This window comes from Xenopus laevis, chromosome 4S, assembly GCF_017654675.1.
Source record: "Xenopus laevis strain J_2021 chromosome 4S, Xenopus_laevis_v10.1, whole genome shotgun sequence".
Taxonomy (NCBI): Eukaryota; Metazoa; Chordata; class Amphibia; order Anura; family Pipidae; genus Xenopus; species Xenopus laevis.
In genome coordinates this window covers 57,701,178-57,719,745 of record NC_054378.1, presented here as the reverse complement: position 1 = coordinate 57,719,745, position 18,568 = coordinate 57,701,178, and the positions used below count along the sequence as shown (strand labels likewise).

The 18,568-nt window shown below is 37.9% G+C and overlaps 1 protein-coding gene across 1 annotated transcript; it reads left to right on the top strand.

Annotated features, from left to right (window-relative positions):
• Positions 1-5,622: 5,622 nt before the first annotated feature.
• On the top strand, positions 5,623-17,762 carry cdca9.S (cell division cycle associated 9 S homeolog). The gene is given in 10 exon segments (NM_001092946.1): positions 5,623-5,819; positions 10,481-10,609; positions 11,120-11,166; positions 11,989-12,049; positions 12,126-12,211; positions 13,331-13,398; positions 14,191-14,277; positions 14,976-15,093; positions 15,939-16,025; positions 17,565-17,762. Coding segments are annotated over 10 exon segments (891 nt in total). The 5' UTR covers positions 5,623-5,671; the 3' UTR covers positions 17,625-17,762.
• Positions 17,763-18,568: the final 806 nt, after the last annotated feature.

Below are 18,568 nucleotides of genomic sequence, written 5' to 3'. Positions count from 1 at the left end.
CATCAGCGATGATAATGATGATATTCATAGTTTGGGTTTATTTTGTTTTTGTAGGCATTTTATAAGATCTGTTCTATGTACTGTATGCCTAACAAAATGATATTACACTGGCTACAAATCTTGATCTGCAGGAGATTTTTTCTTAAGGGTATAATAAATTTGCTAAATCTGCCCTTTAGGTTATATAAAATGCTTTTAGGGCACTTTCATTTCCTGGTGAAGTAGTTTTATAAGATTTCTGAAATAAAAGTTATTTCTCTGCTTTTAAGTTGTGTTTTTCTATAACAATATGTGCACTCTAGTTTCTATAAGAGTTACAACTCTCTAGGACAGATGCATACATTATGTCTGCCTGCAGTGATAGGGGACACATACATGTATTTGCAAAACAGCTCAACTGAATTTCAACTCTGCTAAACGGTTTGCTTACTCAGCAATAGATGCAATGTGAAAACCAATATCCACAGCAATGCAGGAAATATAAACATGATTATACAGTGTGATTGGTGTTCATAATAACCAGCTACTAAGCCACACTGAGCAGAGGAACAATTAGTTTTGTGAAGCTATTGTAGAATAAGAAAATCTTTACCAAGTTCATTTCACAATTGCCATTATCTGCTGGAGAACAACATTGAAATGGTTCTCCACTATCGTTCATTCCCTCTTCTCAGACTGTATATCTTCCATTAGATTAACTTGGAACCTGCATGATTTAGGGGCAGATTTACTAAGGGTCGAATATCGAGGGTTAATTAACCCTCGATATTCGACTAGGAACTAAAATCGTTCGACTTCGAATATCGAAGTCAAACGATTTAGCGATAATCCTACGATCGAACGATCAAATCCTTCGAATCAAACGATTCGAAGGATTTTAATACAACGATCGAAGGAATATCCTTCGATCAAAAAAGCACAGGCAAGCCTATGGGGACCTTCCCCATAGGCTAACATTGAGTTCGGTAACTTTTAGCTGCCGAACTAGGGGGTCGAAGTTTTTCTTAAAGAGACAGTACTTCGATTATCGAATGGTCGAATAGTCGAACGATTTTTACTTCGAATCGTTCGATTCATAGTTGAAGTCGTAGTCGAAGGTTGAACTAGCCCATTCGATGGTCGAAGTAGCCCAAAAAACACTTCGAAATTCGAAGTTTTTTTAATTCGAATCCTTCACTCGAGCTTTGTAAATGTGCCCCTAGATGTCCTGAGTAATTCAGGCTGATGGTTGAAGCATGAACCAGAAGCAGTAGGTCTGAGGTAGGTAGTTACATAAGGGCAGGTTTAAGTGCACATAAAATTAATGATTCCATTATATTCTGTCTGCCTGGTTTTACTCATATTTGTATCTAATTTTTTAGATGCAACTTACTACATTCTTGCACAATGGATGTGTTCAAGAGACCGTGGAATAAAAGGTTGCATTTGGAACTCACAAAAACACAGTTGTGTTTAAAAATATAATTGACAACTAATTTAGCACTGATTTATTGAATAAAACAAGTGTCACCGAATATACTGTATACTATACAGTACACTCGTGTATACTCATGCACAGATATATATAATACACAAAGCCATGAATATCCTGCAAATTATATCCTTATAAACAGTACTTGGTGATAAAATTCTCATTGCTAGTTACTGGAAGTTATAGTTCATGACAATATTCCATGTATGTCAAGCGCCATAATGTTTTCTGTAGGTACTTTGTCCAACATTCTGGTGAGAACGCTGGCCTCTGCCATCACTGCAGCTCCAAAACAAATGCTAAAGCTGGACAAATTGGGAATATATACAATCCAAACCCATATCTTTGTGCTTTGGACATCAGGCAGTTCATAGATCCAGGCCTGGACTGGCAATCTGAGGGTTCTGGCACAGTTGTAAGTTGCCATAGCCAGTCACTATTTAATGGGCTGGCTTTGCCTCGGTGTACTTGGAATGCCATGGCTTATTGTGAATCCCAGTACAGACCTGCATAGATTATGCAGGTTTAAAGATTCTTCAGCCAAGTTGCACCATGTCGGCCGGTGCTTGGTGCATCAGCTCATCAGGAAGAGAAGATGAAGCTCCTCTAAGCTTCAGATCATTTGAGGAGTTGGCTCAAACAACCATAACAATAAAGGTGGACCTGCCATGTAGAGACACTCGTACAATTCTGTCCATTTGACACTGAATTGGTTGAAGTGTTGGCCAGTGTTTGACCATCTTAACAGTACTATTTGTCTTCCAGTCAACCAGAGTTGCCTCAAGTGTATTCACTAATGCTGGTGCAATTGTACCCCACAAAACTACATTAATAACAAAAACACCACCACCATTGCATTTTAAGTTGTTCAGGCAAATTTGTGTGATTCGTATATGGTACTCCAAATCTATAAAACTGGTGCATAAAACAACTATTTAGAGTCAAAGTGTAAAACAAATGCTACATTCAAGTAACTAAATTGAGGCTTTTGTAAAAATGATCAACAACAATTTGTACTGTAATTTTCTTTAGGCATTTTGAATAACTTCACCCCCTTCTCCCTCATTAGGACTAGAGCCACAAACCTTGTAATCATACCTAATGGACCAACATTATAATATGTGGAAAAAGGAGCAAAATACTATTTTGTCTTCCGTTTTTTGTCATTTTTAATTGCATATGATGCTTTGGCAGTTATATAAATATGTATGGACACACATCCCCTTCTATATAAGGTACTGAAATAGCTTTTTCAGGATATCATTTGTAAAAATTGTATTTCATTGTACAGGCATGGGACCTGTTATGCAGAATGATCCGGGGCTTTCCGTAATTTGGATCTTTATACCGTAAGTCTACTAGAAAATCATGTAAACATTAAATAAACCCAATAGGCTGGTTCTGCTTCCACAAGGATTAATTATATCAAGTATATGCTATTGTTTTATTATTACAGAGAAAAAGGAAATTATTTTGAAACATTTGGATTATATGGATAAAATGCAGTCTATGGGAGATGGCCTTTCCTTAATTTGGGGCATTCTGGATAATGGGTTTCCAGATAACAGATCCCATACCTGTACCATGAATATTTGTTAGGTAACATACAACAGACAAACCTTACATTCGTATGAGGGTTTCCATCTATAAATACAATTTTTGAAGTAAATCAAAAATAACTAGATGGTTTCAAAAAACATGTGAACTCATTGAATGAAATTTGATTGGCTGTTGTTCAACCACTTTTTTCAACCTTTAACTCTGACCAACTCTGAAAAGTTTGGGAATACGTGCATGAAACGTGAGAATGGCAGCAGTTTACATTTTGCAATTACAATCAATGAGGTAACTCTGATTGGCTGTTGGTGGCTCCACCTACTTTTTTAAACTAAAACTGCAGTCCCCTAGTGACCAACTGTGAAGAGTTTTGGGACCCTGGTGCTAATACTGTGTGTGAAATTTGGCAGCAGGTTCAATTCCCCCATTGAAAGTTAAAGGGTGAAATCTGATTGGCTGTTGGTAGCTCCGCCTACATTGGGGTATCCAATAAATATTTACTTTTCATTCAAGATGACCCCATGACTATGCGATTCAAGTTTGGTGAGTGTGGCCTCAAAGCTGTAAGAGTAGCAGCAATTTAAATGTCCCCCTTCAAAGTTATTGCTGTTGTTGGCTCCTCTCACTTTTGCGCGTCCAACCAATATCGCATTTTCATTAAAGTTCACCCAATAACTATGTGATTCAAGTTTGGTGAGTGTAGCCTCAAAACCGTAAAAGTGGCACCAATTTAAATTTCCCCTTTGAAAGTCAATAGGTGAAATTTGATTGGCTGTTGTTGGCTCCTTCCACTTTTGGGCATACAACAAACATCAGTTCATTCAGGGTGATCCCATGATTATGTGATTCAACTTTGTTGAGTGCAGCTTCAAAGCTGGCAGCAGTTTGCAAATCTTCCCTGTCAAAGTCAATGGAAAAATTGGGATGTTTGGAACAAAAAGACAGAGGGCGGGGTTACTGAGAAAAGAACAAACAACCTGTTATAGGACGAAGAAGTGCAGAGGGTTTGGGTGTTGTACCCCTAAAAATGTAAGAGGAGAAGAGTTTAGAAAATCGGGGGCGCTAAAAAGAAGAAGCTGTAGTCGAAGAACAATATGTTGTTTTTTTCAAACCAACATAATTATTTATATAATTATTGGTATAAAAACATAGTGGAGGATTCCAGTTTGGTATTTGAGCTGCTATCTGGTTGCTAGGGTCCAGTTTAACCTTGCAACCAGGCAGTAGTGTAAATGAAGGCTTGAAGATGAATAGGATATGGCCTTGAACAGACAAAGTGTTAATAACAATTTAATTGTAGATTCAAAGAGCAATAGATTTTTGGCTGCCAGGGTCAGTGACCCCTTTCTGAAAGCGGGAAAGAGCCAGAACAAGGACAAATCATTCAAAAACTATTAAAAATGAAGACCAATGGAAAAGTTGCTAAGAACAGGTCATCCTATCCACGCTGAAAATTCCTATTGGTGATAACATAATGACATTAATAAATATCTGTGCAACCCTGTACTAACTTACAGTACCAAACATTGCCCAAATGGTGGTGCCATCTCCTGAGTAGTGGTTGGCCAGCCTGAAGGCCAGTTAAAGGGGTTGTTCAACTTTGAGTTAACTTTTAGTATGATGTAGGGAGTGATATTCTGAGACAATCTAATTTGTGGTTATTAAGCTTTTTATTCAGCAACTCTCCAGTTTGCAGTGTCAGTAATCTGGTTGCTAGGGTCCAAATTTCCCTAGCAACCGTGCATTGCTTTGAATGAGAATATGGAATATTGATAGGGGAGGGTCAGAACAGAAGGATGAGTAATAAAAAAGTAGCAATAACAATACATTTGTAGCTTTACAGAGCATTTGTTTTTAGATGGGGTCAGTGACCCCCTTTTGAAAGTAAGAAAGAGCCAGGAGAAGAAGGCAAATAATGCATAAACTATAAAAAATAAATAATGAAGACCAATTGAAAAGTTGCTTAGAATTGTCCATTCTATAACATACTAGAAGTTAACCTGAAGGTGCCCTTTAAGGTGAGATTTGGCAAGCTAAAAGCATAATTGGAGTTAAATGCGAGGTGAACACATTTGCGGCTGTGGCTGAGTGACTGATATAATGATGTTTTGCCCTTGTTACACACTAAAAGGGTTGCACAGACGTATTGTTGTACCTATGGTATGAAGCCTATGGTCTCATTCAGTCACATGAATGTCTATGTGCAGCAGGGGGAAAATATGCTTCACTGATTTTAATGGGAGATGACACACAGGCTGCAAGTCACATGGGGGGACATTGCCCTAAATACAGAAGACAAGTTTAAGTTAATTGCTGATTAACTGCTTAGAGATTTTAAGGCCTTTGGGACAAAAACCTTATTCCAAAACAAATGTATTTATATTCACTGTACCCCTGTGTTTTTTTGCATGGAACACATTGCTTAAGCTTTGTAAGGCACTATGTACACTTGGGGTGGTTTATAACACAAGGCAATGGGTTAATCATGAATGTTCCGCTGAATTCAAAATGAGCCAATGGGAAGCTCTTCCCTAGAAGCTGGTAGTGGATCTATCTGGAGGTGTGTCCTATAACCAACCCTTAGTTGCCTTAATAAAACCCACATGGACATATTTTGAGGTCTGCTCTTGCCTGTTAGGAAAAATGCCGCCCAAGAGGAACAGAAATCGCTTAGGAACTCGGGGTGAGGGAAGTGGGGACTCTGGGGTTGGGATGTTTGAAAGGAATGATGCAGTTCAGGAGCATAAGAAAGAGAAGATCAGACTGTTCATGCAGGACTTTGTGCAACAAGGTATGTTTAAAGATCTAAAGTTTTTACGGTCTTGTAGAGCAACTAACTAATTCTACTTCTCTGTGTAGCTGTAGTAAACCATGAGTTAGTCCATATGCCTTCCTTTTGTTGCCCGGAACTGTAAACACTCCTGAGCAGGTGTGCCATTTGCACATGTTCCAGCATTCCCCTATTAAAGGTGTAGTTCACCTTTGAGGTAATGTTTAGTATGTTATAGAATGACCAATTCCAATTGGTCTTCATTATTTGTTTTGTTTTTTTTACTTTTTTGAGTTATTTGCCTTTTTCTTCTGGCTCTTTCCAGTTTTCAAATGGATGTCACTGACCCATCTAAAAACAAATGCTCTGTAAGGCTACAAATGTATTGTGATTGCTACTTTTTATTACTTCTTTCTATTCAGGCCTCTCCTATTCCAGTCTCATTCAAATCAATGCGTGGTTGCCAGGGTAATATGGACCAGATTGCTGATATTGAAGATCTGCTGAATAAAAAGATAAATAACTCAAAAACCACAAATAATAAAAAATGAAAACCAATTGCAAATTGTCTTAGAATATCACTCTCTACATCATACTAAGAGTTGATTTAAAGGTGAACAACCCATTTAGGGTCAGGGCACAAAGGCACAGGGAGATTAGTCACCAGGGAAGGCAGTTCAAGATTTGTTGCCGGGCGACTAATCTCCCCGAATCTGCCTGTGTGCCCTGACCCTTAAGAGGGAGAATAACCAGGTATAGAACTGTAGAGAGATTGTGTTGCATCACAATACATTCATATTTACAAGCTTAACATTCCTCTTGCTTCATCTGCTTCCAGTCAGGGCTCACTACCACTTCCTTGTCAGAATCAATCAACTTCTACCCTCAAACCATTAAGGGCTGCCTTTCATATCTGCAGAATCTGTATTCCATGTGTGTTGATTTTTATAGGTTCAGTATACACTCGGGGGGGGGGGGTGTATGTGGTCTGCCTTAAAGGTCCCATATTAAAAAAGCAAAAATAGTTGCTCTAAATATTACTACTGCCATGACTATGGCAATTTAAATACCTATAATTTGGGATTATATAACTTGTTACATGGCCAATTAATAGCAAGATGCAGTCTGAGCTGCATTATAAGTGATATGCTATGTAACTTAACTAATAATCCAAGTAACATATGTATTTTAATGTGTGCTTGGTTATAAAGGCATGACGCCGTCCTGGTTGAGACCCTTAAGAGGTAGGTCTCATTAAAGCCTTTGGGAGAGAGAGGTTGATATCATTTGTGTAGCAATAAGGATAGAAGTCCAGTGATGGGCGAAATGGTGAAAATTTGCGAATCACAAACCTTACAGCTCGCGTCAATTCTGAGGCTGGCGTTAAAGTCAATGGACGTCCGAATAATGTTGATGCACGTTGGTTTAGATGCAAGCGACTTCTCCGTGGCGCGTCCAGAAATTATTTTTTTACTTTTTCGGTGGCGACGTGCCAATTCGCAGCGAATTTGCACCTGCCGAATTTATTCGCCCACTGCTATAGAAGTCTCCTTTTCCCTATAAATGAAAAACAGTAGTTAGACTATTTACATATTGCAGGTATGATTACTGATCACCCAGAGGCTTAGTATCTCGGATCATTGCTAAATGTAGAATCCACAAATAGTTTTCTAAATTTTGATGACTATGCTGCAGTTCCTCTGTCTGCATTATTTATTCAGGGCAATAGCGTTGCACTAGTTTAGCACATGTTTTTCTTTACAGTGCTTAAAGCAGAAATTGGTATTTCTATGTTAACAATGCTATAAGAATGTATACAGGGCCACGGCTAGTGCAAAAATGCTTACAATGTTTCCTATGTTACATATTCCCAGTATATTGATAACTACATGGGTTGACAATTTTGAGGTTCATTCGCTTTTTTAAAAAAGTGATCCACAATTTCAGGAAGGGTGTTTTAACTACAGCTAACATGTTCTGCTGCCCTTACTCGCTTTCTATGAAATTACCAGTCACTATTCTCTCAGAAGGAATGTTTAGCATGGGATTCTGGAAGTGGTAAAGAATAAGCATCCCGTTTTCTGTAAAGAAGTGCTTCCTTATACTACCTTACCATTTTCCTCTTCATGTTGTCTCCTTGTTGTAGAGTTCCTTCAGAAAAAAAAATGCTTCTTTAACATATTCTCTTCTGAGCTTAATGTGGCAATGTCTTAAAAGTCTTTCTTAATAGTACATATTTATTTTGCACATTAAAGTGGACAGACCACTCTTTGTTTTCAATTGATAATTGTCTTTTATATTTATCACAAACTAAATATGATTATTTTGATGACCATAAACTGCCATTCACCGAAATTTATTTCATATTTTTGCATATTTAAGATTTTATGACCCATCTTGTACTTAATTCTATTGTTATTGTTTACTTTGCTCCAGATCACACCTTATCTTGGGATATAAATATAAAGTGAAAAAAGCCCATAATGATGCCACTTGATAACCTTGGGCTTACTTCACAAGGTACACCTTACATTAACCCGAATGGTCTCTTACAATTTAGGAAAGTATCTATGCCACTGCCTTCAAAACCATTCCTAAACCTTTCAGTTCCTGAATCATTTTATTTCACATTTACCGACAGATGCCCATTGTACCAGTGGAGTAAACACACAAAACAAATCAGCTATTAGTTATCAGCTCTTGAACAACATGAAAACAAACATTAATGCTGTAAGCAACTGATTTTGTACAACTTTATTATAAGGTGCTCCCTGACTGGTTAGCATGCTTGATAAGGTTTGGGTGGGAGGAGGTTCCTGTAGACTCCCAAGCACAAGATGAACTGCTCTTTAGTACAAAAGGAGAAGAACCCATCTTTGAACTCCTGTGGAAGATCTTGCAGTAGGCCTAGTTTTGTAAAAGTTTGTTGTAGGAGTCGGGTAACTGAGCAGTTCTTGACTACAACAAGTATAGTGAGGTTAGGTCCTTGCTAGAATAGAATGTGAATGAGCCTTTTTAAACCAACTTGATCAGAGCTGGTGCGAGTAATGGCTAGACAGACACCTATAACTGGAGTACTGACTGTGGTAGATGACCTGGGCACCTGTAGAAAGGATATGAATAAATGGAATACTGTCAACTGATGGCTTGGGTTTGTGTATAAGTAGACCAACATTTTTGTAAGCTGTTTTGAAGAACCGCTTTAAACCATTTATAACGAACTACTGAATGGATGTCGGCAATAAATATGTTAAATGTTTTATCAGGACATTCCAGTCCATATGGGGCATAGTCGAGAATAGTATGAAGGAGGCCACAAACATCCGCAGTACTGTGCTGCAACTTTTTATTCCAAGTTCCACAACGAATTGTGGAATTTGGAATAAAAAGCTGCAGCACAATACTGCGGATATTTGTGGCCTCCTTCATACTACGTGAACTGTCGAATATTTGGCCTTTACAGTGTGACCTAACTAACAAGGTGAGCCCATTAGATAAGAAGTTAAGGGACTGTCTGCGAAAACTGCATAAGATGTGGGGCATAGTGTGCCATATATTTTAACTTGTAAACGATCTAATTTGTTGGGTCAATAGATCCCTACAAGATGAAGAATTCTTGTTTCAAAGTTTGGATAAAGATTTATATCCAAGCCATTATAAGCTAACTTACTGTGCGTAGCCTGATCCTTCTGCCACCAGGCCCCAATTTGTGGGGAGGCGGAAACATTTTAGAGATGGCATGCTGCCCAGCTGTATACTAAGGAACACTGGGGACTTGCAGCTCCTCAATGCTCCGGTGCTTGCGTGGGAGGGGGGCGGGCATTGGGGAAATACGGCCGTCTGCCACTGCTGCCCTACAATTTTTTCCTATACTAATTGTTCTTCATTATGTTATTCGTTAACATGAGAGGTATATGTGTATATGTGTATATAGATAGATAGATAGATAGATAATGTTAAGTATTACCCTATGCAGGTGAATGATTTGCAGAGGACCCATAAAATGATCCTTACTTCCCTCTTTCACTTGAAATTACAGTTGTACCTATGGAATGTTAACTAGTATATGCTGAAATATACTGAAGCACATGAACATAACTAACCCTTAATTGATCAGTGGTGTTGATATTGTCCGCATTAAAAACAAGATCACAGTGGGGCTCCTTTATTAGCGTGCCACTGAAAAGGTTAAACAGTTTTTTATTTATTAATTCACAAATGTTTTATGTTTCTTTGGACGCTGACATTTTGTGTTGCAGGAAACCAGACTGATTCACACATACTACCGGTATTGGCCACAACTACATGAGAAGTAACACCACAAACTACCAGACGTAATATCAATGGAGCCCTGTAGGCGCACCAATTGCCTAACTCCTGTAATACTTGTGCACTGTAGCCATGCCCCCAAGAAAGATCTCATTACTTGAGCTATAATTGCCTATTTGAAATATGCACATTAAAAAAAAAAAAAAAAAAAAAAAGCTTTTGCAAAAATATTTTATGGGCAATGTAACACAAATGTATTTGCATGTGCATACATTTGGTTGCGCCGGATTATTTGCTGCGATTACTTAATGAGTCCCCTCTGCCTACAAATATACTTCAAAAACACTGTATCTTGCAGTCCTGCACTTTAATGGCATACATTATAATTCTATTGTATATTTATGGCACCCTAGGAAAAGACAGACTGGCAGAACTAAAGAAAGATCTGGAATCTTTGAGCACTACAGCAGATAAAGCTTTGGAAGTGGAGCTCTTGAAGATGCCCCTGGCTATCCGACACATGAAAGTCCAAGACTATCTTAGTAAGTGCTATGTGAAGTCAACCTCCTAGAAGTAGCTTTGGTGACCATTCACTTAAGCCAGGGATCTCCAACCTTTTTTTACCTGTGAGCCACATTCAGATGTAAAAAGAGATTGGGAGCAACACAAGCACAAAATAAGGGGTGACAAATAAGGGCTGTGTTTGGCTATGTGGACTGACAGCCTACAGGAGATTATGTTTGGCAGTAGACCTGGTTTTTATACAACCAAAACTTGCCTCCAAGCCAGAAATTCAAAAATAAGCACTTGCTTTGAGGCCACTGGGAGCAACAAGCAGGGGGCTGGTGAGCAACATGTTGCCCACGAGCTACTGGTTGGGGACCACTGACTTAAGCTTTAAAGGTTATGATTCATCCACATCATGTAAAGTTTTCCTGCTTCCCTTTCTTTTGCATTTTTGTTTTTATGCGGACACCTCATGGGATGGTTTAGCAATTTCTCATCTTGGTAAGATGTTGCTTTTTATATTGTTATTCCCTTTTTAATTATAGGCTTAATGGGAGGTGACAAGAGTGCTGTTGCCGCAGCTGCCGTGAAGGTATCTATTCTAATCACCCAAGAATCAAAAAAAGCTGTAAAGGTAGAAGGCATGAATGAACACAGATAATGTTACCCTGCAGGCCAAAGTTTATAATTGAAAATTAAGTTGTCTTTATCAACTTTCTACAACATGAATTAATTCTGATAAAAACATTCAACTCTATAGTGTCTGTATATATTGTGAGTGCTGTAATAACATTCACAATAAATGGTCTGCTCCATGTCTTTTATGGTAGAGCTTTTTATCGGCTGAATTAATGGGTTATGTACCTTGTATTAAATGTAAGCCAAATAATATAAAAGGATTGTTTTGAAACTGATTACGCCTATTTATTTAAAATATATATATTCCCAATTTTGAAACTGATTGTGCTGATTTCTTTAAAATATATATTCCTAATTTGATAAAAAAATAAATAAAAAAAAAATACTAATGGATAACTTAGTTTGAGTATTGGTTTTAGATTAATTTGAGTGGGTTTATTTGGCCCCTTAAAATGAGAACTGAAATCTCAGGCTATTTTAAATTTAAAGATTGGTTTATAGATTATAATATCCATGGCCCAACATATAATATCCAAAAGGCCCTTTTATAGAGCCGGTAAGCTGCCGACTCGGTCTATATTTTGTGCCTAAAGTTCATGTTATTCCAGTTGTTCTTCCTAAGAATGTTACTTACTACCCCAAAATTGTATCTTTAGTCACAAAAAAATAGAATGTATATATTTTTGACACATCAGCTATAACTAACAGTATAAAAATGTGCTACTTCTTGAATAAAAGACTTATTTTATTTTTTTATCTTTTTTTAAAAAAACAGCTTGACTGTTCAGTTGATGAACTATCCGAGCCAAAACTAGTCCGAAAAAACAGTAAGAAGGGTATGTATGAACAAAAGGTTGTTTCGAAAATCTGCATACGCTGAGAGATTCAAAACCTTTGTTTTCCCCATGCCAGTTAAGGTCACCACAAATGTAGAATATCAGGATGATGTGAGAACAAAAGTGATGACAACCAGCGCAAAGAACAGGACTGTACAAAAGGTAACCTAGAAGAACAGTACAGCTTATGGCTACTGTTGCAGTTATGCACATGTTGAAATGATCTGACCACACTAAGGTACGAGGTGTAATAACCTCCAAAACACATGTAGTATGCAATATTACCAAAGATGTGATACTCTGAACATCAAAAACATTTCTAGTCTAGCCACAAAAGTCAGACAATTATAGTTTTTCTCCAGCTAAACCTTCTAGTTATCTAAATGATTGGAAGGCACCTTTCATTGGAAGCAAGTTCCCTTGATATCTGATGGCTTCATACACGGATGCACTGGAGGAATTTCGAAATAATGCAGCTTCTGTTGCATTTTATTGTATGTGGTTGACATTTGTGAGAATTGAATTACCAAAATTACTTAAAACCAGTCCATATTGGTTATTAGGACAGATCTGATGATTCACATACAGCATCTGATGTTCCTAGACTGCTCTAGACTTGTATATCAGATAACCTTTCCTAATTTACTTGCTAAAACTCAAGTCAAAATTTTAGTATATTTGATAGATTTGGTAGGATCTGGTCTTGTTACGATCCTTGCCTAGCCTAAAATATATATGGCTTTTGGTTACAGAGAGGTATAGATATGTCTTCTGAACCCCTGACAGTGTCTTCTGTACGTCACGTATACTAATCCTACTCTTGGGAAGTGGGACCATATAAACAAAAGGTATTTCATCTGTGAATAGTTATCCCATGTCTCGTAGTAGACTGCAAATTTAACTTATTAATGGAAAATGTCTTTCCTAATTCTAATAACATCTTAATTTTCTTATCCCACTGGCATTGTTGCTTTAATATCTGCCATGTCTATTTGCAAATATTGGTTTGCAATTCTTAAGTAGTTCAGCTTCACTAGGTCATCCCAACCCTACACTTAATCCGCAGCAGTAGTACAGTCTACATAAAAAAACAAAAAAAAAAAAACAAAAACATTTTGGATCTGGTTGCAGAGGGTTATATACAACAAGGGAGGAATTCTATGGTGAAGATCATATTTATACTGGAATATGGGCATCTTCTGTACAACTGATACTAGTTTTTTGCAATTGCTATATGGGGTTAAGTTCTATTTATTACCAATGTCTATTAATTTATTTTAGGTGCCAAAAAGCAAATCTATGCTTTCACTTACTGGTAAAAATGGCAAGAAAACTACTGCTCTAACCAGGTATTTATTACTTGCATGAAGCATCCTTTACATATACTGTACTAGCAATGGTGTTTGCTTATAATTTTCAAGTTTAAAATATAACTGTATCAGTAACTACACCTCTAGCACATTTAGTGTTTTATCACTCCAAAATAGTTTTTTGTCTGTGATATGGCTTCTTAACAACTATATCAGGGGTCAGAAACCTTTACTATCAAAAGAGCCATTTTGCCCCCTCTTCCACAAAAGAAAAATAGTCTGGAGCCACAAAACATAACACAACTTTTAAAAGATTTAACTTTTTTTTTTTTTTTAACTGTTACAACAACAGAATACAACAAACAGAAGTGCAGTGTATATGTGTAGGCCTACTTTGAAATAAATTAAACACTGAATAGCCCTATTAAATGCTAATGTTCTCATCTGTTTAATGTGACTTCTGTTTCCGAAGCTCCATATTGATCTTCCCTCTCTTGTCTTGAGTGTGTGACCATGGTAAGGACCATGATGAATCATCTTGCTGCGGCTCGATCTTGCCTGTCTCTCCTGGGACATCTATACAGCCCTCGCACCTGCTGGCGTGGTCGCACGCTCAAGAAGCCACCAGCAGGTGCAAGGGCTGTATAGACTGCATCCCGTTTGCCGCAGCAAACGGGATGAAGAGCCGCATGAGGCTCTGGAGCCGTGGGTTGCCTACCCCTGAACTATATAGATCTGATCCAGCAAGAGCGGCTCAATCTCAACCTTCTACACAATATATAAAACTAATGCTGTGACTAAAAATATTGAATGGATTTCTTGTGCTTCTAGGTCTGTATCTGCCACACCTTTAGACAAAGCTTCTAAAAAGCTATTGGTAACCAATTCATCCAGCAAACCAGCCCAGCGGTCCTCAAGGTATAAGCCATCTAAAAGTGGATTGTTATTGCACCATCATAATACCTGTACTATGTATAGCAATTACTCTACAGATGCACCCCTTCACTTCTGCATTTTTGACCAGTTGCAAATAGGTCAAAGGTGTTTTATCTTTCCTTATTCTACCTTAGTTGTCGGGGTATTTAAATGATCAGAAGGCAGTGAATGGAATTCTGTGGAGCAAGAAGTACTGCACAAATGACTTCCTTATCTCTCTACCTAGTTTTTATTCACAGGGAAAAAGCAGTCACAAACCTGTTTTGTAAGAAATGCAACCATAGTCCTAACGCCTACACAGATCAATTGGCGTATGTATGTCATTAAGTAGGAGACATGGGGTTCAATACCTCTTTATGCATTAAATACAGTAAGCCGTAATATTTTTGGCACATTAGTGAAATGATCTGCCACTAGGTCTATACTGCTGCCTGTGTGCTGAAGGTGTTAGCCATATTTTTTTTTTCATAAGTGGCTAAGGGCTCCAGTTGGCACTTTTTTTTTTAGCACAGCAGAAAGTATTGTACAAGGTCCCTTTCCTATATTGGCAAATACGGGGGGCAAATTTAAAAACAAAGGCCATTAATCTGCCTGCTTGTTTATTAATGTACATTTCAGTACTTATGTCGTGCTAGACCCGTATTTAAAATTACTTTTTCTTTTCTTAAACGTCTTTCCAGAACAGCGATGACTCCACTAACTCGTTCTGCCCGGAGTGATACAATGTTCACCTTTGGAGACGGTGCTTTTTTGGATGAAGGTGTCCCGTTTGTCAAGATACCACTGGCTGATGGGAAGGTAAAACCTACACATTAAATGTGGTATGGAGTAGCCTTATTCTGGCACTGCTTGGATAACAAATAAATTGTACAATGGTATGCAACAGTCGATTGTGAAAGCTTGGAACCATAAAAATCCCTTGGAGGGTCCTGTCATGGACCATGGTCGGATAGCTATGGGCTTCTTTGGTTAGAGACTGAATTCTAGTTTGCAAGGGTTGGCTTGGTAGAAAAACTATGGCAGGTATGTCCAAAGTCTGGCCCGTGGGCCATTTTCAAATTTACACTGAGTCAGACTCCTTCATAAAATGAATAATAACGCGCCCACCAGCACAGTGTGATCAGGAATCGCATAGCTAGAGCGGCGTGCCAGTATGTGTCTATAACTAACACCTTCAGCACACAGGCAGCAGTATAGACCAGGTGGCAGATCATTTCACTAATGTGCCCAAATATTACGGCGAATGTCAGGCTGAATGGCCACATTTTCACCTCCCCAAATCTGGCCCTCGTTGGAAACTTATAGAGCCCACCATTACAGTACAGCCAATATATTAAAAAGTATTGGCAAGAGTGTCCCTGAAACAACTACAAATCCATTAAACCGGTTTGCTTTGTTCTGGGGGGGGGGGGGGCACACCTTCATGATTCTGGCAGATCTACCTAAATCTAGGTCAGCATACTGTTGTCCGTCCCAGAGCACACAGGAGCACCTACCTTAGCCCTACAGGTTAAAGCAAATGCAGCTTCCATTCAGTCGCATGGAAGTATGTAACCATGGCCTTGCTTACCCTCTCCAAATCCCTCCGAAAGTAATATTTGGACAGTGATTTTTAACTTTCCAATTTTCTTTTGTGTGTTCAGACTGTCTTTTCAGCAGGAGATGATTTGGACAGTCTAAATGTGGAGCTACTGAGAGGAGATACAGTGCAGCACATTCACAACCTAGTGGTAAGAAATCATCCAATTACTGTTCCCCTGTGCTTTAAGGTGTTTTGGTGTTAATGGCCAGTAATAAACATTGTAAAAGAGAAACCAAACCTGCAATATAACTTATGTTCAGTATGAGTATAGCAAAATACATGAACATTCTCAGAAAATCCAACTAAAAGTGCAGCTGTACAGAGGATGGGGAACTTGAGTACAACTGTGCGGGTCAGCCATATACAACTGAACTGGTTTGTTACAAAGAGTAATTCCTTAAAAATCAATCGAACTTAAAAATCTCTGACCACTACCAATATATGATTATTAAAAGTGCATTCTCTCTGTTTCTAATAAAAGGTGGTTTGCCATTCAGAAACACTGGATAGCAGAGACGATAATCAATCTGAGCGCCAATGTAGGGCTCTTAAACATCAGCTATTTGGCTCGTACTTTTTGGGGTCCCCCTCCGGACCAAAAACACCCCCTTTCAGATACGGCTCTGAGATGGTCCAACTACCTTTTTATGTGACATTACCCCATCTCAATTAACTTCTTCACTGGTTAAGTTTAACAAATGTTTTTTCTCTGAGGAATGGAAAACTCAACATTTTAAATTAATCCATCTTGGTTATGGAAAACTTTTTCGTTCTTTTAAGGGTTTAGGTCAAGTATCGTTTTGTCCCAAATGTAATCAGGAAAATGTAAATCTTTTTCATTATCTTTGGAGCTGCCCCCACATTACTTTAGTTTGGCAAAAAGCAAAAGATTTTATCAGCTCAAAGTTGAAAATAAATTTAATGTATCTCCAGTTTATGCCCTTTTAAATATTGGCCCCCCTTCTTTTACATTGAGTAGACATTGTAAATCCGACCCTGTTTTGATCTCAAACTTAATTTTACGCTTTATGGCGGCTACTAAGAGGGCCCTATTTCTGCTCTGGATTTTAGAGTCTACCCCTTCCCTAAAAGAAATCTTAGCATATCTAAACCAGTTATGCTGGCAAGAGGCCATAAAAATTAAATTTGAGGAACCACATATTAAAACTACATTTTTTGAAAATTGGTCACTTTGCTTTGATCAAATAGACTCTAAACACAAAACTAAAACTCAGGAGCTGTTACAGATCTAACTCTCCTAATGTCTGGGCAACAAAATTAACTTGGTATCTACATAATACTTAGTGTTGTTATAACTCCACCATGCAAGGTTTAGATTTGTTTTAGTTGTATGTTGCTTTTGTTAGCTTATAGTAGATCTAGTTAATAAACTTTGTATGGGTCAAGGGACTCATTACACTAATATGTCATTTATAATTTCTTTTTTTTTTTTTTTTTTTACATGTTATTATGCCTTTGTGTTGTATACAGCATGATGTATGCATGCAGTTAAATAGCTTAATCACACTCCATTTGCGCTGTGATAAGTAAATCTTGCTTGTTTTTTTTTGTTTTTGGAAAACTCAATAAAAATGTTGAAGAGAGTTAATTCCTTTGTAAATGTAAATGGGTTTATCTGTGTAGTACTACTCAGAGTCCACTTACCAATCGGTGTATTTCTTTTCAGGGCCAGCTAACCAGCCTATGTGCAAAAGCTTCCATTCAGCACCACGGGAATACCCTCTGACTTTGACTTATGGAATCTTTGTATGTTTGTCTCCAGCCACAAATTCTGTAAAGTATTAATGTCTGCTTTTTGTTTTTGTACTTTTTATCTGTAATGGCTTTGTGTACTAATAAACACTTTAAATGGATTCTGTCACAATTTTTATGGTGTAGTTTTTATTTCTGAATTACTGTTTACACTGCAAATAATTCACTCAAATATAAAACTTAATTTCTGAAATTTATAATATTGGTGTGTAAGCAGCCATCTCGGGTCATGTCGGTTTTGCCTGGTCATGTGCTTTCAGAAAGAGCCAGCACTTTGGGATGGAACTGCTTTCTGTCAGGCTGCTGTTTCTCCTCAATGTAACTGAATGTGTCTCAGTGGGACCTGGATTTTACTATTGAGTGTTGTTCGTAGATCTACCAGGCAGCTGTTATCTTGTGTTAGGGAGCTGCTATCTCGTTACCTTCCCATTGTTCTGTTAGGCTGCTGGGGGGGGGGGAAGGAAGTCACATGACAAGTGGCAGCTGGGAAACTGACTGTCTAGCCCCATGTCTGATTTCAAAATAAATATTAAAAAAAATCTTGTTTGCTCTTCTGCACTGAAAAAGTCTGCTGCACTATGAACTGATGTGCTTTGGGGAAATTTTTTTTTCTTTATTTCCCAGGACAGTATCCCTTTAAAGATTTAATCTGTCCTTGCAATGCTAATAACCTGCAAACAATAGTCGTGTACAAACTGTGCAAAAATAACTACGCATGCGGAGCTGTATCATAACCAAACTGGCACTTAGTTCCTAGGCTGGTTTGACTGATCGCTATAACTTGGGTGGCTTTTTGGCAATGAGAAATTCTACACCAGGCACATGGGTTTACTATGTAGCAATTTTTCTATAAATTAAGTCCTATTTGAAATGGTGACTGTGTATACAACTTGCAAATTAGGGTGAGTTTGAAATAAT